This window comes from Siniperca chuatsi, linkage group LG3 (assembly GCF_020085105.1).
Source record: "Siniperca chuatsi isolate FFG_IHB_CAS linkage group LG3, ASM2008510v1, whole genome shotgun sequence".
Classification (NCBI taxonomy): domain Eukaryota; kingdom Metazoa; phylum Chordata; class Actinopteri; order Centrarchiformes; family Sinipercidae; genus Siniperca; species Siniperca chuatsi.
Genome location: NC_058044.1, coordinates 16,593,010 through 16,614,705, shown reverse-complemented (window position 1 = coordinate 16,614,705; position 21,696 = coordinate 16,593,010). Strand labels below are relative to the sequence as shown.

The 21,696-nt window shown below is 40.0% G+C and overlaps 1 protein-coding gene across 18 annotated transcripts in view; it reads left to right on the top strand.

Annotated features, from left to right (window-relative positions):
• Positions 1–21,696, top strand: part of LOC122873220 (ankyrin-3-like) — a 77,530-nt gene that overhangs the window by 35,647 nt on the left and 20,187 nt on the right. For 10 of the 18 annotated variants that reach the window (XM_044189642.1, XM_044189638.1, XM_044189643.1 and 7 more), the window contains 28 exons: positions 159–257; positions 503–700; positions 850–948; positions 1,197–1,295; positions 1,698–1,895; positions 2,221–2,319; positions 2,812–2,910; positions 3,035–3,133; positions 3,250–3,348; positions 3,458–3,530; positions 4,725–4,848; positions 5,048–5,126; positions 5,279–5,382; positions 5,714–5,749; positions 6,704–6,928; positions 7,067–7,165; positions 7,731–7,885; positions 8,084–8,295; positions 8,391–8,598; positions 8,900–8,996; positions 9,176–9,404; positions 9,658–9,783; positions 9,897–10,019; positions 10,126–10,158; positions 10,264–10,285; positions 11,976–20,354; positions 21,084–21,161; positions 21,374–21,505. In XM_044189642.1, coding sequence (XP_044045577.1) covers positions 159–257; positions 503–700; positions 850–948; positions 1,197–1,295; positions 1,698–1,895; positions 2,221–2,319; positions 2,812–2,910; positions 3,035–3,133; positions 3,250–3,348; positions 3,458–3,530; positions 4,725–4,848; positions 5,048–5,126; positions 5,279–5,382; positions 5,714–5,749; positions 6,704–6,928; positions 7,067–7,165; positions 7,731–7,885; positions 8,084–8,295; positions 8,391–8,598; positions 8,900–8,996; positions 9,176–9,404; positions 9,658–9,783; positions 9,897–10,019; positions 10,126–10,158; positions 10,264–10,285; positions 11,976–20,354; positions 21,084–21,161; positions 21,374–21,505 — 11,623 coding nt within the window. The remainder of the gene's footprint in view (positions 1–158; positions 258–502; positions 701–849; positions 949–1,196; positions 1,296–1,697; positions 1,896–2,220; positions 2,320–2,811; positions 2,911–3,034; positions 3,134–3,249; positions 3,349–3,457; positions 3,531–4,724; positions 4,849–5,047; positions 5,127–5,278; positions 5,383–5,713; positions 5,750–6,703; positions 6,929–7,066; positions 7,166–7,730; positions 7,886–8,083; positions 8,296–8,390; positions 8,599–8,899; positions 8,997–9,175; positions 9,405–9,657; positions 9,784–9,896; positions 10,020–10,125; positions 10,159–10,263; positions 10,286–11,975; positions 20,355–21,083; positions 21,162–21,373; positions 21,506–21,696) is intronic. The other 8 variants (XM_044189652.1, XM_044189651.1, XM_044189644.1 and 5 more) reach the window with 4 other exon arrangements.

Sequence of the window (21,696 nt, the reverse complement as noted above, 5' to 3'; positions counted from 1 at the left end):
GTCAGAAATACATATGGCATAAAGTAAAGAACAGCATTTTTTCAACCATCAGTTTTCTTAAAGCAACCACCTATTGCAGCAGGTATTCTCATAAATAATAAGGGTTTCATTCAGCACAGCGTCTTAGGCCTCGTAAATTTTCTGTCTTTGAATATCAGCGTGGTGAGACAGCACTTCACATGGCAGCACGAGCAGGTCAGATGGAAGTTGTTCGCTGTTTGCTGAGGAATGGAGCGTTGGTGGATGCTATGGCCAGGGTGAGTCAGCTGTCGCATCATCAGAGTTAATCACTGTTTCTTCTTGTTTATCATAAATAAGCATATTTTATCCACTGGATTACATACAAATACTCATGGGTCATGTTGCCGGCCTCAGCTCTGGCTACTGTGTGTCGGTTTTTTTCTAATTCCATTGCTTCTACTTGTCTGTCTTCTTCTTTTGTTTCTCTTCCATATTACCTCTCCACTCAAATTTGTACAAACTTTTCATCCCTCAACCACAGGAGGACCAGACTCCCCTCCACATTGCGTCCCGTTTGGGGAAAACTGATATTGTCCAGTTGCTGCTGCAACACATGGCTCATCCAGACGCTGCCACCACAAACGGCTACACTCCCCTCCATATTTCAGCCAGAGAGGGCCAGGTAGAGACTGCTGCCGTGCTGCTGGAGGCCGGAGCCTCACACTCACTGGCCACGAAGGTGAGCAGAGGATAGAACATCATGTACACACAAATACAAAATCAAACAAACGAATTCAAGATTCTCATATAGGCTCACAAATATCCAGTGAAACATTAACCGGTTGGACATGCAGGTTTGAAACTAACTTTTCCCTTTTCCTTCTACAGAAAGGATTCACTCCATTACATGTAGCAGCTAAGCATGGAAGCCTCGATGTAGCAAACCTTCTCCTTCAACACAAAGCTCTCACTGATGATGCTGGCAAGGTGAACCGAAAATCAGGATTATTTATGCACATTATTTTAGTAGAACATATAGAGTCAGATTCAAGGTATGAAGTTACCCCAGGGCAAGGTTATTCATTTCAGTGAGATACACAGTGCACTGAATCTTTTAGTACCTGACTAGAATTAATCAGCGAAATAGACATCATTATAGAGTAGAATGGAATCATAAAGGTACAATGTTCCTTAACAGAAATATCAGCCATTTCATCAGATGCTTCCTCTTACAGAATGGCCTAACTCCACTACATGTGGCAGCTCATTATGACAACCGAGATGTAGCTCTGCTGCTGCTGGATAAAGGGGCATCGCCTCATGCTACTGCAAAGGTTAGACAAAGGATTTCAAAGAAGAAAAGTACTTCAACATTCTCAAACTATGGTTTATACAGTATGTGTTGCATTCTGCTGTAGCGGTTATTATTTTATCATGTTTAAATTTTGGGTGCACCCTTTTCCTCAGCTTACCGCAAGATTTTCAACCTATTTGCGATCTTGTTGAGGATTTTACATTATAGTAGTGATGGCATGCCGAGAGCTTGAGTAACTTCCATTGATTTTTAAGAGGTGAAACCAAAACCTGAGATATTGTTGATGTTTTAGATTTTAGATGTACCCGGAAAAAACATAAATGCTTGCTATTTCAGCCGCTGTTTAAAATCTATAGGGTGAATTTTACCCGCATAGAGTTGTTGTTAGAGCATGTAACTATTCACCTTCCTCCCTCTCCAGAATGGCTACACTCCTCTCCACATTGCAGCCAAAAAGAACCAGACGAACATTGCATTAGCGCTGCTGCAGTATGGAGCAGAGACTAACATTCTGACCAAGCAGGGAGTCAGCCCTCTACACTTGGCAGCCCAGGAAGGACACGCTGAGATGGCCAACCTGCTGCTGGGCAAAGGAGCTCATGTCAACGCAGTCACCAAGGTCACACACAAACACAGACACATTCTGATACTTCTGACATTTATTACTGATTGATTGATACTGATTAGACGCTACATCTATTACTAAAGTTGCAGGTAGCACCAATAGTTCTCACATTTTCAGGAATCTGCTAGATTAAGGGCATAAGCATAGAATCTTATGTTGATAATCTTGCAAACATTCAGAATACGCAACAGAGATTGAGTTATAGGTTCATGTTTTTCTGTAGTGCCCAACACTAACTGTATGTATGTGTTTAAGTAGCAACACACAGAGACACATAGCACAAAAACACTAAGACAACTCTGTGCTTTGTATGTTACAGAGTGGACTGACTCCTCTGCACCTCACAGCCCAAGAAGACAGGGTCAATGCAGCAGAAGTACTAGCCAAACATGATGCCAACTTGGATCAGCAAACTAAGGTACAAACACACACATACATACACAAATGTACACACAAACACACTAAAAGGCATACACAGACAAAAACTAGTCACTAATCATGTCATTTGATGGAAGTGGAGACTCCATTCAAGACAGGGAATTTTTTTAATTCTGTGATGAAGCCATGGAATTATAAACGCTGGCTAATTAATGGGAACCCCAGGGGTGAATTATGTAGCTTATTTTGTGTGCATTCACTGCAGGAGATTGTGTTTACCAGTTGCTTTTTAAATGTGAAGAATATTCCAACCAGTAAATCACAAAAAGTAACACATACATACAAATTCAGCATATCTGCCACCTACTGGCTTTTGTGAAGCACAGCAATGTCCATATCATACATCTTCATCATTCAGAGGGCTTTGTATTTATGACAGTTTGTTGCTATACACAGCTTCTTCACAGACAACAAATCAGGCAAATTTGGAAATACATTTTTTCTCTGTATCCCCATCCTCTCTACACCTCAGCTTGGATATACCCCTCTCATAGTGGCCTGTCACTATGGAAATGCCAAGATGGTGAACTTCCTGTTACAGCAGGGTGCCAGCGTCAACGCCAAAACCAAGGTAGAATTTAAATTTCAAACTTGAAGTGTAGAAAATCGGATCAGTTTAAACTGCAATAAGAAGCACAAGACATAATACAGTTAAACTCTGTGATAAAATCTCATCTCCTTCTTCTCTTCTATAGAATGGATACACACCTCTTCACCAGGCAGCACAACAAGGGAACACACATATTATCAATGTGTTGCTACAACATGGTGCCAAGCCTAATGCTACTACAGTGGTAAGGAAAAAAACATGGATTTACTATCCTCTCATTAACAAGCAAAACATTTTTTTAAAGTAAATGTGTAATCTCACTTTTATGTCACATGAACACTATCTCTGTCATTTTGTTAGAATGGAAACACGGCTCTGTCTATTGCCAGACGTCTGGGTTACATCTCTGTAGTGGACACACTGAAAGTCGTCACTGAGGAGGTCATCACTACCACAACGGTAAGCTTGTGATACCAGTAAGTTTTCTCCTAAATTTCCCAGAAAACCCTGTTAACTTTTCTCTATTATGGTTGTCTTTTTCCATGACTGTGAATGGGGGTCACATCAGACTGTCACAGAGAAACACAAGCTCAATGTCCCTGAGACCATGACTGAGATTCTTGATGTGTCTGATGAAGAAGGTGAGTTACTTTAAACAGAGAAAGCAAAAAATCAAAGAACTTACTGTTTTACTGTTCCATATCATACTCATTGCTTTACAGGCAAAGGGACTGGCAAAGGTGTTTAGGCTACTCCTATCATCAGATACTATTACTCAAAATTGACCTTGCATAAAAAGCTTTAGCTTTTTAGCTGTGTATTGTGGGTGATGTAGTTTTATAGCTGTGGATTTTAAAGCTGTATGTCTCATAGCTTTGAGGCTGGAAGATGAGCCATTATCTGAGATGTCTGTGGAGCTGGAAGGTACTGCAAAATGTCTGCCCTGCTCTGACAGCCTAGAGTGAACTATATTTGTGCTCTTGTCACTAATCGGTGTGATCATATTGGTAGTGTGCAGTACTGCATTTACTTTTTTGTTAAAAAAGAATTTTGAGAATTTTTTCTCTAGCCTCTTACTCTTAAATTCATAATTCCCAGGTTGTCTGCCTATATACAGTATGTGCACTTAATATGGCTGAGTTTTGTTGTTGTGCAGTTTATATACCTGATTTTACACAAGCAGAACTTCCTTGATCTAACACCTTGTTGTTTATAGGGTGTAATCAGAACTTTGGTGATTGTGTATTAGTACAATGGTGGAGACTAACTGCATGAAGTGTTTGGGGGACTGTGGATATGATCATGACAGTTATGATGATTATGGATGATTGAGGAATGCACTGATTTAGCAATGCTGACCAACAAAGATACATTTTCCACAATGCTATCTTCAGTCCAGTGACTTCAGAACCAGTGACCTGTTTCACAAAAGCGATTTGCTAGCGCTGCTCAGACGCAGCGTCGCGTTTCACAAATGATTGTCACTCAGAAATTGCATATAAATTTGTGAGTCCTACTTTAGGGCTCTCACATGCCATAAGTATGGTGTTTGTTCTGATGAGTGAAACATGTCAAAATGAGCAAGAAGAAAATGATCTCATTCATTCTTTCATATCGCAAATTTGGTGAAACAGGCCAGAGACTGGAAGTTCTCTTGTGGTCCGATGAGCTGAGGTAGAAAGGACAAGCAGCAGGATTGTGGATATTTTTAAATAAATACAGTCTTAAAAGATCCAGAACTTCCTGGGCATGTTGACATACAGCAATTTTAGTTTCACATAAAAATGTATCTTTTTTCTGTACAATATCTCATATGGCACATCTTTTTTTCCCAGGTGAGGACACCATGACAGGTGATGGAGGAGAGTATCTGAGAGCGGAAGATCTCAGAGAGCTGGGAGATGACTCTCTGCCAGGACACTATGGGGACCTCAGCTACATAAGCCACAACCTAGACAGGTCACGAACAACACACACATACTCACACAAAAAAAAGTCTAATTTTACATAAATAAATTACAGGATGTGTGAAGTGGGTAATGACACATAACTCATACCTTCATCCACTGCTGCTGACCGACTTACCATGATGCACATGCAAATATACAAACAGGTACATATAAAGACACTCCGAAAATCCAACTTGCTTTTCCAACAGGCCGCAGCACACTCCCATTCACCAAAGTTTTCATCAGAGAGAGGGAGTTCTCATCGAAGACATGCTTACAAGCCACCAGGTGAGGACAGGACAAAGCATACAAGAAGTGAATAGTGTATTGTTGGTTTAGCTATCTAAGATACCTTACTTAAGGTATCCTTAGGTAGGATATTTGAGAATATCTTGACTTTTGTGACTCCAACCAGCCTGCTGATGTTTGTTGGTTTGTAGGTATCAGCACTGTCTAGAGAGCATGAAAAGGACTCGTTCCGTCTGAGCTGGGGTGCTGAGCATCTTGATAATGTGGTGCTGTCCTCCAGTCTGCTACACTCTGGGTATACACACACACATTCACACTGTTTCCTGGTGTAAAAGTCTTTCACATGCTTTTGTTCACTATCAGGTGTGTATGAGTCACCTCTGAATCAATTATAATTTTTCCTGACATTATTTTTCACTCTTTCACGTCTGTGTTTTCTACTCTCCTTCATTCTTTTATCTTTGCTGCTGTGTCTTTTTCTGTTTCTGGTCAGGTTTTTGTCACTTTTACTCATTCTTTATTCTCTTTTTCTCTTTTTGTTTATTCTCTTGTTGCCTCTTTGTGCACTCTCTTGTCTTGGCTGTGTTTGTGATTGTGTGTGTGTGTGTGTTGTATTCTGCTTCTAGCCATTCCTCTCCGTGCCTAGACCATGACAACAGCAGGTGATACTCTTTATTTTTGCTACTCTCTCTTTCTTCTCTCCTCTGTGCCCTTACTTTTTTTTCTCATTCCCATCCTATCTGTCTGCACGATTCCATGATGCATGACTTTACATTTCCAGGTTTCAGGTTTTGTTAACTAGAGATGTTCCAACCAAGTTTGTTATCCTTGATGCAGATCTGACTCCTTTAATCTTGAACATCTGCTGATACATAGACCCGATATGCTGTTTATATTTTTCTACCTAATATAATAGCACTGTATGTTGAGAATAGGTTTTAGTGTTTTAACATAGCACAGCGGGGCGTTTTGATAGCTGGATCCTAATTTGATTGTCCTTAAAAAATAAGGCTGGTATTATTCTGCTTTTCTTATTGTCAACAAATCCCATGAAAAGTTCAAAATCAATAATGCAGTAGTACGTCCCTCAATACTTTCTGACTTCCCTACCCTGCCTGTGGCACAAAGCTCTAAGCCCATTTGTTCCTACTGAACACCAAATCTTTAAAAACTGGTCACATATATATAGTTCCACTTGGCTCAGTAATTTCCTAAAACAGCAAATGTTACTCAAACTGAAGTAAAGTACTGGTCTTGCAGTTTGACTATGGACATCTTTAAGTTAACATGTGTTAACATTTCATTTACAGAAAACTTGAGTATTGCTGTATGCACTTGCTTGCCTAAAGATATCTAACATTTGATACCTATTTGCTCCTTGATACATAAGATCTTCCATAAAGAATCTTGTTCACTGCCCTCCTCTTTGCTTGCAAATAAATTTTCAAGGAGGCAGGAATGAAAAAAATGAGGCTGGAATGAAATATTATCTGCTGAGATTTTTACTGTAATGTCAGTTGCTTTGTCTGCATGGAGGCTCATGATCAACAGACTTAACATCTGTGCTAAAAATATTGCATTTATTAACAACCAATCTTAAAAACCCTTTTCTTCAGCTTCCTGGTCAGCTTCATGGTAGATGCCAGGGGTGGGGCCATGCGTGGATGCCGTCACAATGGCCTGCGAATCATCGTACCACCAAGAAAGTGTTCTGCACCCACGCGGGTGACATGCAGGCTGGTAAAGAGACACCGTCTGGCCTCTATGCCTCCTATGGTCGAGGGTGAGGGGCTGGCTGGTCGCATCATAGAAGTGGGACCCACTGGAGCCCAGTTCCTGGGGTAAGTGTGTGTTTGAGTGTGTGTGTACTATATGTGTGTCTGAGTTTGTGTGTGTTGCTTGTGTGAGTGTGTTTACACTGTTGTCTGGTGTGTTCATATTTTCTTCTTCACTCCCCCTTTGTGCTGCGTATGGATCAGTAAGCTCCACCTTCCCACAGCTCCGCCCCCTCTAAATGAGGGTGAGAGCCTGGTCAGTCGCATCCTGCAGCTGGGTCCTCCAGGAACCAAGTTCCTCGGGTAGGACCATGGTTGGGGGACACCCCACCGTCCTGGAAGTGGTCACATACTCACCCATATTTTTTCCACGTGTCCACCTCAGATTTTTTGTTTTGTTTTCCTTGATATGATATTTATAACTTTTTAGTTTTTATTCTGTTACTTCATTTGTTTCTTGGTACTATAAAAGTGCAAGCCTTAGTTTGAAACCCCCTGACCTGTTGCCTTATGTTGTTGAGTTATCCTCGTGCTATCTTCAGTCTATAGTACCAATCCCCATACTTGTTTCTAGTTGGGTTCTGCTCGTGATGTAGAATGGATGTTTTTATGTTTAAGAATTTTTCAAATTACTTTTTCATGAATATGTTTGTTTTAATAGGCATGAAATGCATCTGATGTTTTTACACTAAAATTTGAATCTTGTGTTCTTTTTTTGTTTGTTTCTTTTCTTTTTCTATATAAGGTCATGCATAAAGTCAACCTAAACATCATATTATCTCTGATAAAGCAGGCCCTGTCAAACTGTTATCACCAATATACTTTTAAATCCAATTTGTGTTTGACTTTACATTGTCACCGCTTTTAGGCCTGTGATTGTGGAGATCCCCCATTTTGCAGCTTTGCGGGGCACAGAGAGAGAGCTAGTGATATTAAGGAGTGAAACAGGGGAGAGCTGGAGGGAACACCACTGTGACTTCACTGAAGAGGAATTGAACCAGATACTTAACGGCATGGATGAAAGTAAGGGACTGTGATGCTAAACAAGGGTTGTTGATCTCACATCACAGCATTTCTGATGCATAATGGGAAGCAGAAAGTAGAGAAAGTAATGGATGAAGGAGAAACTGAAATAATCTTACACCTGAAACCTAATTCTCCAAACTTCACACAATTAACTGCTGATAGGGTATTTATGCTGAATATTTCTGATCTTCACAGAACTTGATTCCCCTGAGGAGCTTGAAAAGAAAAGAATATGCCGGATCATCACCCGAGACTTCCCACAGTATTTTGCAGTGGTGTCACGGATAAAGCAGGATAGTCATTCGATTGGACCAGAGGGCGGGGTCCTCAGTAGCACTCTTGTGCCCCAGGTCCAGGCTGTCTTCCCTGAAGGAGCCCTCACCAAGAAGATCAGAGTTGGGTTACAGGTACATACAGTACATTTCTTGGCCAGACACGAATCGGTGGAATGTTCAAAGGCAACCAGTAAAGTTATGTTGATACATTTTGTACCTTGTCCTAGGCTCAGCCCATTGATGTCGAGGTGGTGAGAAAGATTCTTGGCAACAAAGCCACATTCAGCTCAATTGTCACATTGGAGCCAAGAAGGAGGAAGTTTCACAAACCAATCACCATGACAATCCCCATTCCCAAGAGCTCGAATAGTGACGGGCCAAGCGGAGATTTTGTTGGGGAGACCCCCACCTTACGTTTGCTTTGCAGCATTACTGGTAAGTATGGGGAAAAATCAATCATCATCAACATCAGCAAACAATAAAAACAACACATCAAATAACACATCACAGCTCATTGTCAGCTACCACTAGCTGTTTGTGGAAATATAGGATAGCCAAAATAAATACTTGTTACCTCTGTAATGTAATGTCATCTAATGCAATGCATTACGTCTATGTGATTTTGGCTGTGTGTTGGCTTTTTCCATCGATGCATGCTTGGGTAGTGAAATCCCTACAAAAAATGTAGTGAATAACCGTGACAGCTTGGGCAACAAATCTTGGGTTTGTGTTTCAGGTGGAACCACTCCTGCCCAGTGGGAGGACATCACCGGCTCCACACCCCTCACCTTTGTTAACCAATGTGTTTCCTTCACCACAAATGTGTCAGCAAGGTAAATTCTTCCAAATGTGGAGTCAAGTGTCCTTCCCATTGAAGCTTAACACTTTGATGTGATATACTCTATTCCTTTATTTAGGAGATTTAACATTATACCATGAGTACCTAGTGTACTGTGCAACTACCTGGTAATGTCTATCAGTAACTGACTAAAAGTCTCATTCATATTCCTAGGTTCTGGCTGATAGACTGCAGACAGATCCAGGAGTCTGTTAGTTTTGCCTCTCAGCTGTACAGAGAGATCATCTGTGTTCCATACATGGCCAAGTTTGTCATTTTTGCTAAGACACTGGACCCCATTGAGGCCCGCCTGCGTTGTTTCTGCATGACAGACGACAAGATGGACAAGACCCTAGAGCAGCAAGAGAACTTCACTGAAGTTGCCCGTAGCCGAGATGTTGAGGTGCAGTGTGATGATGGGGAATAAATAAGAAGAGGGAAAAGTGTGAGAAAGGGTTCATCTAAAAGGGGTGAGAAATTGGTGAAGTAGGTGAAGTGGGTATCTTAAGAGATACTAGAAAGAGGTTAGTGCAGACACAACCTGCCAACTGGTTCTTATTAATACAGTTCATGTGCTTAAAAATTCTGACAATACTGTTAGGTAAACCTTAATGATTTGTCTGAATCATCAAAACAGCTCTCATCTCCACACACAGGTGCTGGAGGGAAAACCTATATTTGCTGACTGCTTTGGAAACCTGGTGCCTCTTACCAAGAGTGGACAACACCATGTGTTCAGCTTCTTTGCTTTCAAAGAGAACAGACTGGCCCTCTTCATCAAAGTATGACTACACATTGGATAAAAATGTCTGAAATTTCTACTTATGTACTCAGAGATTCAGAAATCCAAATATGTGTAATTAATGGACTGAATTATTGTTTAATTAACTGACAGATTAGAGACACAGCACAGGAGCCATGTGGTCGCTTGTCCTTCACCAAGGAACCGCGCACATACCGTAGTCTTACCCACAATGCTATCTGCAACCTTAACATCACTCTCCCAACATATTCAAAGGTTAGTTTCAATATATCTCAGTTTATATTTGTATAATAATAGTAAATTATTTTTAGTTACAGTAACTGCATTTCTTGCTTTCTCCCTATTTTATTTTTCTCTTTAGGAGTCTGATTCAGACCAAGATGCAGATGATGAGGTAAATAAAGTTTACTTCATACAGTACTACAAAGAAAAAAGAATAATATCATAATTGTAGTAGTAGTAGTTGTAGCTAACTATGCCTTTTTGATCTTTTTTGCAGAGTGAGAAGAGTGACAAGAAATGTAAGCTGAACTCTGTTGTCAATATTCGTGTCTCATGATAGGGTGTTTGATAGAGCAACGATTGTTTTTTAATGGTCGGTGTTAATGTTGTAATTGTATTCATTTCTAATAAATATCTATAATTGTATTTATTTTTACAGTACAACACAGGCTAAATTGGAATTGCATCACTTGATTAACATAATATTACTGGTCATAAAGGTTGTAAAGTATTAGTTTATAAATACGAACATCTGTATGTGCTAAGAGAGGCACTGATTGATATATGTTACTTTCCATTTGGATTAACCCTGCTCTCTTATTTTGCTCTACTAACACTGTGTATAGTTACATGTCTGTTACTGGCAGCTATGCTATGGCTGATGTACTCTGCATTCCCCTCACTCCAAACCACACTGACTTTTTCCCACCCATAACATTTAAATTTTCTGTAATTGCTTTGACCCTTTTTTATGAATCGTAAATGAAGGTCAAAATAATACTTTTTATTCAAATCCACTCAAAATTCCTTTGATTTTCACTGTATTTGTGTTAGAGTTTCATCTTATCTTGAGAATAATTATGTTTTGTGGTAATAATATATAAGAAGTATTCATTTTGACTGATTATTTTCTCAGATCACATTCCTATAACAGTTTTACCAGTGGCATGCTGAAAAACTTTTTTCAGCATGCCACTGTATTCTGTACAGAAATAATTTGTTAAAGTGTGTAGATTTATTGCTGGTTTGTTTCTATTATTATCATTCATTTTGTCAGAATTTGGCCTCTGTTTTTTATTTCAAGTACAAATTTCTTTTTCATTTACCAACTTTCCTAAGTTGCTTTCATTCATTCATTGAGTTGCACTAAAAATCAAATCCCTCTTCACATTTTTACATAATTATTGTTTCACGTTAACTACCTATTATCTGTTTGTCAACTAATAATGCCATAAGGTCACAAAACAGAGTAAATTACTATATAACAACATTTACTAATTTTAACCTATAATGAGATTATATATACGATGGAAAACGTTAATGTTGTTTTCAAAGTTAAGTGAAAGAATGAAGTACTTTACATTGCTTACAAATACTAGTTATTGTAAAACTTTAAAACAGACTCAAAAAATCCAGTAACAATGATCTGATTACTTGACATTAATTACTTACCTTACACCTTATCTTACAAAAAACCTCTATTAATTTTTGTATTCAAAGTTTATTTATGTTTTAAAACTTTATTTTGTTGGCAGACATGACTCTTCATGTCAGCAACAATCTTGAGAAGTTTTGTTTGTCTGTTCTTTGTGTCTTTCTTCCTGTCCATTTGTTCCATATGTCTCCGTTCCCTTTGTTTGTTTTGTATATTTTGTGTAAAATTTCTGAATAAGTAGTAACGAATTAGATTAATATTATTCCTGTCCATATTCTACCTGTTGTTTTTTTTTTACTCCTCCTGGCTTTGCTTACGCTGTTGCTGCTCTACTCCCCTCCAAACTCTTCTGGATCACTTTGTCATCTTCTTTTTGGTCTTCTTTTTAAGACTCCCTTATCCTCTGGCCTGTCATTCTCCTCCTTACTCTGTGAACTGAAGATGGATTTTTGATGGCATTTTCTTGATCACAGTTTTCTGATGTCTCTCTTCCCCACTTCATTTGTCCCTTTTGTTCTTTACCCTTTTTGGTTATGAAACTTTTTTAATTGAAGATGATGAATCTGAATCAACTGAGACATTCTCCCTGAGAGCTAACCAACCTCTTGACCCTGCAACTCTTGCAAGCCCGGACCTTCTTTCAGATATGTCGGACATCAAAATGTCTGCTATTTTGACTCCAGAGCAAATGGAGCACTTAATATATGAAGAGAGAGCTGGAGCTAGAGGGTTGGAGGAAAAAGAGCCTTTGGCCATTGTGGTACAGTTCAAAGACAGGCTGGGAAAGGTTGGAGAGATTCAAAGAGATGGCATAAACAATAGTAGACAGGAAGTACAACGAGATGAAAAAGAGAGATGGGGATCACTCTATGAGACTAAGACCTTTGAAATGAAGTATGCCCCTGTCGAAGAACCAGTCTTACAGGAGATTTGCATTGAGAGGAAGACTTCAAGTAGATTTGCCACAGAGGTCAGAGACATGACAGGCATGGTCTCACACCTCAGCATGGACATGGACCAATACCTGGAACAGAGACCTGTAATGATATGTGGTTCTCAGGAAGATCTTGTCCAAGACAGATTTGAACAGGTTATTGTAAAGCGTGACGGCAAACGGCGTCCCCCAGATATCAAGAAACCTATTAGGAAGAAACTTAGAGATAGAGAGCGATCTGGATGTAGCAGCTCTGAGGGTGAGCTGGAAAGGATGAGCTCTGAGGAGTCTTTAGATGGTGATGCTGTTCTTAAGGAGAGTGCCCTTGTACCCACCACAGTTATGGATCCTCCAGCTTCTCCTTTAGTGATTGAGACACCTATAGGATCTATAAAGGACAGAGTTAAAGCTTTACAGAACAAAGTCAAAGAGGAGGAGGTGCAAAAAAATACTCAGGAACTAATTCTTCAGGCAAAAGCTTCTATTGTCACAAAGAAGACTGAGGCAGACATGCCAGCATTTCCCAGAGTTCCCAAGTCCCCTATATCCCCCAGATCTGAGACAGAAAGATTAGAGGAGATTATGTCTGTTAAGGATCTGATGAAAGCATTCCAGACCGGAAAGGACCCTTCAAAAAATAAAGCTGGGCTTTTTGAGCACAAAGCAGTGGCTTCTTCTGGTATTTCAACATTGATATCTGAATCAACAGATTCTGATGAGATACAGAGAACAGAACAAAGTCCTACACAGGAGTCAAAATCACAAATCCAAACTGTAAGCCTCACAATTTTCCATCAACAGAATGATGTCAAGAAATGTGACAAAACAGGCTTAGAGGAACGACCAGTAAGCTTAATCAGAGATAACTCTGAGGAATCACAGTTAATTTCAGATGGTGCTTATATTGGAAAGATAGTCAAATTTGCTGATGCAATTCGATGTGACGATGGAAGTGTTAGCCCACAGAGAGTGGCAGCAGAGTTGTCAGAGAAGGAAACTATGTCTGTGAAGGAGTTGATGAAAACATTCCAGACTGGGCATGATCCCTCAAAAACTAAAGCAGGGCTTTTTGAAGAGAAAGTTGTGGATTCTTGCATTTCAACATTGATATATGAATCAGGAAATTCTGAAGAGATACAGACGACTGAACGTAATCCTACACAGGAGCCAAAATCACAAACCCAAACTCAGAACATCACAATTTTCCATCAACAGAGTGATGTCAAGAAATGTGACAAAACAGACTTAGAAGATCAACCAATAAGCTTAATCAGAGGTAGCTATGAGGAATCACTATTCATTTCAGATGGTGCTTATGTTGGAAAGACAGTAACATTTGCTGATACAGTTCAATGTGATGATGGACGTCTTAGCCCACAGAGAGAGTCACCAGAGTTGTCAGAGAAGGAAACTATGTCTGTGAAAGAACTGATGAAAACATTTCAGACCGGGCATGATCCTTCAAAAACTAAAGCAGGGCTTTTTCAACACAAAGTTGTGGATACTTGCATTTCAACATCGATATCTGAATCAGGAGATTCTGAAGAGATACAGAGGACAGAACAAAGTCCTACACAGGAGCCAAAATCACAAACCCAAACTCAGAACATCACAATTTTCCACCAACAGATTGATGTCAAGAAATGTGACAAAACAGGCTTAGAGGAACGACCAGTAAGCTTAATCAGAGATAACTCTGAGGAATCACTATTCATTTTAGATAGTGCTTATGTTGGAAAGACAGTCAAATTTGCTGATGCAGTTCGATGTGACGATGGAAGTGTTAGCCCACAGAGAGTGGCAGCAGAGTTGTCAGAGAAGGAAACTATGTCTGTGAAGGAGCTGATGAAAACATTCCAGACTGGGCATGATCCCTCAAAAACTAAAGCAGGGCTTTTTGAAGAGAAAGTTATGGATTCTTGCATTTCAACATTGATATATGAATCAGGAAATTCTGAAGAGATACAGACGACTGAACGTAATCCTACACAGGAGCCAAAATCACAAACCCAAACTCAGAACATCACAATTTTCCACCAACAGAGTGATGTCAAGAAATGTGACAAAACAGACTTAGAAGATCAACCAATAAGCTTAATCAGAGGTAGCTATGAGGAATCACTATTCATTTCAGATGGTGCTTATGTTGGAAAGACAGTAAAATTTGCTGATACAACTCACTGTGATGATGAAAGCATTAGCCTAGAGAAAGAGGAGTCAGAGTTGTCAGAGAAAGAGACTATGTCTGTTAAGGAGCTGATGAAAGCATTCCAGACTGGACAGGAACCTTCAACAAATAAAGCTGGGATTTTTGAGCACAAAGCAATGGCTTCTTCTTGTATTTCAACACTGATATCTGAATCAGCAGATTCTGATGAGATACAGAGGACAGAACAAAGTCCTACGCAGGAGCCAAAATCACAAACCCAAATTCTAAGCCTCACAATTTTCCATCAACAGAGTGATGTCAAGAAATGTGACAAAACAGGCTTAGAAGATCAACCTGTAAGCTTAATTAAAGATAACTCTGAGGAATCACAGTTAATTTCAGATGGTGCTTATATTGGAAAGACAGTCAAATTTGCTGATGCAATTCGATGTGACGATGGAAGTGTTAGCCCACAGAGAGTGGCAGCAGAGTTGTCAGAGAAGGAAACTATGTCTGTGAAGGAGCTGATGAAAACATTCCAGACTGGGCATGATCCCTCAAAAACTAAAGCAGGGCTTTTTGAAGAGAAAGTTGTGGATTCTTGCATTTCAACATTGATATATGAATCAGGAAATTCTGAAGAGACACAGATGACTGAACGGTGTCCTACACAGGAGCCAAAATCGCAAACCCAAACTCAGAACATCACAATTTTCCACCAACAGAGTGATGTCAAGAAATGTGACAAAACAGACTTAGAAGATCAACCAATAAGCTTAATCAGAGGTAGCTATGAGGAATCACTATTCATTTCAGATGGTGCTTTTGTTGGAAAGACAGTCAAATTTGCTGATACAACTCACTGTGACGATGGAAGCGTTAGCCTAGAGAAAGAGGAGTCAGAGTTGTCAGAGAAAGAGACTATGTCTGTTAAGGAGCTGATGAAAGCATTCCAGACTGGACAGGAACCTTCAACAAATAAAGCTGGGCTGTTTGAACACGGAGCCATTGCTTCGTCTTGTATTTCAACACTGATATGTGAATCAGTAGGTCCTGAAGAGATACAGAGGACTGAACAAAGTCCCATGCAGGAGCCACAATCACACACCCACATTGGAACATTGAATTTAGAGGCACAAACAGTAAACTTAAGGAGAGATAACGCTGAGGAATCACAGCTAATTTCAGATCCTGCTTATTTGGGAGAGACAGTAAAAATTTCTGATACAATTCAATTTGATGATGGACGGGAGCCAGAGTTGTCGGGGAAGAGTCTAGGCAGCATGCAGTTAGAAGAACCAGTCATAAGCATTGGTAGGGGTTTATCTGAAGACACGCAGATCAGCCCTGATCGCAGACCTTCTGAGGACTTCAGTGCTGACATAAAGGCTGAACTGGAAGAAAGTCCTGAGTACCAGCTTTTCAAGCAGACATCAACAGCTGCAGATGGGAGCTATCAGCTGGATACACCTGAGGAGGAGACCTTGGCAGATGATTCTGTTTCAGATCCAGTATCCATCTCCAGTCCCTGTATGAAAAGTTCTTTTGGGGACGGTGTTTCTCTTATTGAGAATCAAATGACAGATGATGAACTAAGTCCTCAGAGTCCCAAGCATGAAGGTATGGCCGAATCCTCAAACACTAGTATTGATATTAGGACCCCTCATTCCAGCTCAGGTGAGAGCAAGAATTATGAAGGACTTGCATTGACCAATCAGATGACCAATGAAATGCTTGCTTACTCTACTACAAGTGAAGGAAAGTGCATCATACCTTCACAGGAAGAGAAACTTCATGAAGCAAGCAAAGAAAATACAACAATTGATCATGGCAGCAAAATATTGTTTACACAAACTGACACTGAAGTAACAGAGGTCAAAACTGAGGAGCCACAACTTCAAGAAGTCTACATTGAGAGGAAAACATCTAGCCAGGCATCCACTGCAATAAAAGATATGTCAGGGATGTTGTCCTTAATGAACAGTGACTTAGATCAGTATCTACAAGCTGGGCCTGTGGCAAGTCGGCCACCAGAAGAGGATATTGTTCAGGAGAAATTTGAACGAATTATTGTAACAAAGGACAAAGATAATAAAATTCTCACATTTGTCACTGATGAAAATAAAGGAGCAATAGTGGGTGGCACAGCACAAGAAATAGATCATGCACCAGTGGAAGAACATTCAATTACATGGGGAGGGGAAGAAGTGGACACTGAATTTAAAGAAGTCAAAGATACACCAGGGATGTTGTCAGTCATGAACAAAGACTTGGATCAGTATCTAGAGGTTATGCCTGTGGCTAGTCGACCAATAGAAGAGGATATTGTGCAGGAGAAATTAGAAATTTCCACATTTTTCAATGAAAATAAAGGAGTGATAGTGGATTGCACAACACAAGAAATAGATTGTGTTAGAGTGAAACATGAGGTCACAAGGAGAGGTGAAGAAATGGTGAGGGAATTTAAAGAAACCCAAGCAACCTTAACTGAAGAACTCCCAATGAAGGAAGACTGGGTAGTGAAAAAGACTTCATATCAGCCATCTACAAAAGTAAAGGAGATGTCAGGCATGCTATCATTGCTTAACAGTGACTTGGACAAGTACCTCAAGGACAGGCCAGTGAAATGTAGGCCTCTAGAAGAGGACATTATCCAGGAGAAATTTGAAAAAGTTATTTGCATCAAAATCCAAAAATCCTCTAGTGAGGATCAAACAATACCAAAATGTGAAAAAACACAAATAGGAGCTAGTACTGATGTGGAGGAAAATGAACACACACAGACCAATGTAGTTGGAGTCACAGAATTATCACCAAGTTCTGTATTGGAGCCACCATTTCAAGAAGTTTGCATCGAGAGAAAGACACAGCAACAACAGTCTACAACTGAGAGGGATATGTCAGGCATGTTGTCACTGCCCTATAGTGACTTAGATCAACATTTAAAGGAAAGGCCAGTGGTGATACAATGCCACCCAGAAGAGGAGGTAGTCTGTGAGACCTACAAAGAAGTTATTCTGACAAAAGACACTAAAAGAGAGACTCTTACATTCTCCCCTGAACATAAGATGATGTCACCAGAGGATACAAATTTCGACCTTTTGGACATAAATAAAAAGAGAGCTTTGGAAAGTGGATGGCAGATGTGTTCCGATGAAGGTCTCAAGGGTTTCTCATCTAAGGAGGGTGAGGCTAAAACCTCACCAAGTGCAGCGTCACATTTCAATGACTCTACTGAAGGGACAGTGGACATTACAAAGTCATATGTGACAATGGATGACTGTAAGAATGATCATAAGGATGTCAATGTAGTTGCTGCTAATTCAATTCTCAAAACACCTGGTTTTTTGCAACTAACAAATAGTTCTAACACACTACAACAACTGGCTGATTTGGAGAACCTAAACTCTGTGGTTTTTGATGACCCAGCTAAAGAGCTATGTCATCGAGACTCTCTAGAGGCAAGTCCTCTCATGGAGGACAGATCTTCAAAGACATCCCCTGATTCAATTGAGCCAAGCCCTACCAGAGAATCCCCTTGTCCAGATTCTCTTGAGGGAAGCCCCACTCAATCAAATGACACAGAACTTAAGATGCCAGCCAAGACAGCTGTGTATGAAGATTATGCCTCCCAGCTAGAAGCATGTTTTGCTTATGACAAAAATATATATAGGGATGAAAGTGAGCATGATGAGCAAGAAAACAACTATGAGATCATCCAAATGGAAAGTGAAATTAAGGAAGACAAATATTCCTACTCAGCAAGGGAAGTAACTGATGGTGACATGTGCTCTGATCCCAAAATATGTGACAATGAGAATCTTCACATGCTCATAAGTCAAGACTCTCTCGACACAGATGATAGTGAAGATGACACCACCAATAAACAATTCACACCAGAAGAGGAGATGTTTAAAATGGCTGCAAAGATCAAAACATTTGAAGAGATGGAACAGGAGGCTAAAACGAAGAGAGACAAATCTTTAGATGTCCCTGCACTGTCAGAGACATGTGATCACAAAGATGATGAGCTAGATCTAACATGTAGCCCAGTTATACAGTTTTCCTCACAAGATACACTACAGAAGAATTCTGAAAAATGTGTGACAGAAAGCACTCACACACTTAGTATGGCAACAGATATTAGTTCGAGCATTAAGGAGAAGGTAAAAATTCAGTCACAATTAAAAACTACTGAATCAGTTGATGGTTCATTTTGTTTAACTGCAACTCACAGAGAGCAACCTGATCCAGAGAGTGAGGAGTCTATGCCACTCTTAGCAGAAAGAAAAGCCGAAATACACAAAGATAAAGATGCTGTAGAAGGTGACCGTTCCTCAGTCACTGACACACATTTTTCCAGCTGTGTGACGGATGAGCACCATCCAGATGATGACAAAAAAGTTGAGTCACCACTGACAGATGATTCAGGTTCTGTTAGCAAACCTCAGGCTATGGTGTGTACTAAAGAACTAGAATATGTTATTCCAGGGTGTGAGAGTGAGAATGATGTAGCCTTCAATGCACAGGTTGAGGCTGAGCAACAGATTAATCTTTGTCCTGCAGAGGACAGAAAAACACCTGTTCGAACATCAGATAATGAGAGAACACCTGATCCATTTCAGTTTCAAGAGGGGAAGCTATTTGAAATGACCAGAGGGGGAGCTATTGATATGACAAGAAGCTTTGATGAAGAAGCAGAAGGATATGCATTTTTTCACATAGGGGAACATCCAGTTGATGAAGTGCCAGAGGATACTGGGGAAGGTCAAGCAAAGTCTTTAACTTTAGAAACTAGTGATTCTATTACAGATACAACCCTTCAAGAGATCCCAAAATCATCTCTGACTCAGGGTGCCAATAACGAAATTCCTACTCCACAACCCAGAACTCTCATCAAACCCTCAAGTGACAAGTCAGAGAGTGAGAAGCCACTTTCTGAAGCTGATCTTGGCAGCTCCATAGGGGTTCAGCTTGGTTCCCCCAGTGCTTTGGAGAGACTAACCATAATTCAAAGTGAGGTTGGAAGCCTTGAAATCCTTGGTCTAGACTATCTAGACTCTACCATAGCTGACCTTCAATCAGACACATCCACTGTTGCCCATTCGGTGTACTCAGAGCAGAGCCATGATTCCTCAGACTCCTCTCCTGATGATGATGATGAGGTGGAGGAGAAGGAGGAGGAAGATGAAGAAGACCAGTGCTCAGTCATAGAGATGTCCTTTTCAGCTGCACAGGCTGGCATCCCAGCATATCATCAAGATTCACCCCCACTTTTGTCAATCAAACCAGGCAGCACAATTAAAGAGGAAATAACCATGAAAGACTCACAGATATCTGAGCTTGATCAGGTTCAAAGAAAAGCAGAAAAAAGCTCAACTTTGGATCGTAGGACTAGATCTGAGGCCGATAGTGACAAAAGAAAAGCCTCTAATAAAGATAGCAGGAGTTATTCTGACAGTAGTCAGCCCACTAAAAAATCCAACCTTTCCCCCTCCAAGTTTCCTGTCATGACGCAGAAACCTGAACAGAAACCTCTAGCTCAGACGATCTCCTCCTCTTCTCCCAAAAGGAAAGTAATCCAACTGTCTAAGACTACAGAAACATATGTTAGGTCTTCTTTGGATACTGATGATATAAGCAGCGCTAGTCACAGGAGTCCAGATTCTGTTATCTTCACATATGACATGCCAGCCTCACACAGTTCGGATTCTGATGGCAATCTGCTGCCGGGTGTGCAACCGTCTTCTGGGACAGAGGATGTATTTGAATCCAGGCCTGCCTTGAATGACACGGTGGAAACTCAGATGCAGAGAATCATCGATGACCAAACTCCAGAATGTATGCCAGGTATGGCCAAACCTACATGGGCTTTTGCTTTCCTATCTCTTCTCCTCGACAACAAGACCCTTTTCCTCTTCCTAAGAACATAATGTCACCATTAGTCATTTTGTGTTATTTTCGTGTGTTGTGATTTGTCTTGTCCCATCTTGCATTGTGTTTTCTTGTCTGTATATTGTGTGCGTGTGTGTGGTGTTTTGCATGTTGGTAAGTTACTTTTCCATCTGTGTTTGTGTATATGCAATCTCAAGATTGAATGGCCATGTTGGTTAAAGAAGTAGTAGCTTTAACAATTTTGATGCGGGCTTCCACTATTGTATTGGTATTGTAATCTGTACTACTAATAAAGCTTTACTAATATTAGCATACACATTGCTTAATCAGCACATTCATGTCATTGCTTACACTAATGATTAAAAAAACATGACGTGCTAATTGTAATAGTCATAGTCTGTAAACAAGTCAACTCCTCTTCAGAGTGACGAATCCAACCTTTATGTTGTCATCCATGTCAACATCACAGATCCACGTTTAATTTCAGAGTATTACAGCCCATAACATAAAGTAAAACAAATAGAGGAAATACTATTTATATCTACATTTGCAAAGTATATTTTACATGACTGGTACCTGCAATGTGAAAAATGTTTTACTTTGAGATATATGATTAATGGTATTTTACACCTTGAACTGACCATGATATAAGATTTAATGTTTGGCTCTGACGGCATTTTTTAGTGGATTGGCAGGATGATGCTGACAGGAAAGAGGAGACATTAGCTATCATTGCAGATCTTCTTGGCTTCAGCTGGACTGGTAAGCTGTAAAATAATGCAGTTATTTTCTGTTTTCAATGTAGGGAAAAGCAATATGTAGTGCATTTTGTTTGAATTGGAACTGATGTATTTGTGAGCAAAACTGGGGGAATAGCTGAAAATGTAGTATCCATGTTCTTAGCAGCAAAACACACAAAATATGTTCAAGATTTTATACATTTTCATCCCTTGTTTTGTTATATATCACCCCAGAGCTCGCAAGAGAACTGGAATTCAGTGAGGATGATATCCAATTAGTGAGAACAGAGAATCCTAATTCCCTCCAAGAGCAGAGCCATGCCTTGCTGCAGCGCTGGGTTGAGCGGGAAGGCAAACATGCCACAGGTACATGGCATTTTGGTCTGACAGATTTCAATTTACATTTTACTAGCATTTGTCAATACAAATCCTATAAACATTGCTAATTTGGTTGAAGACAATGAATGCACTATTAGATTTTTACTTTCATGCACTCTAGGCAATTCTGTGAACACAGCTTGTAAAATTAATAATTTTATCTTTGGATTTGAATATCA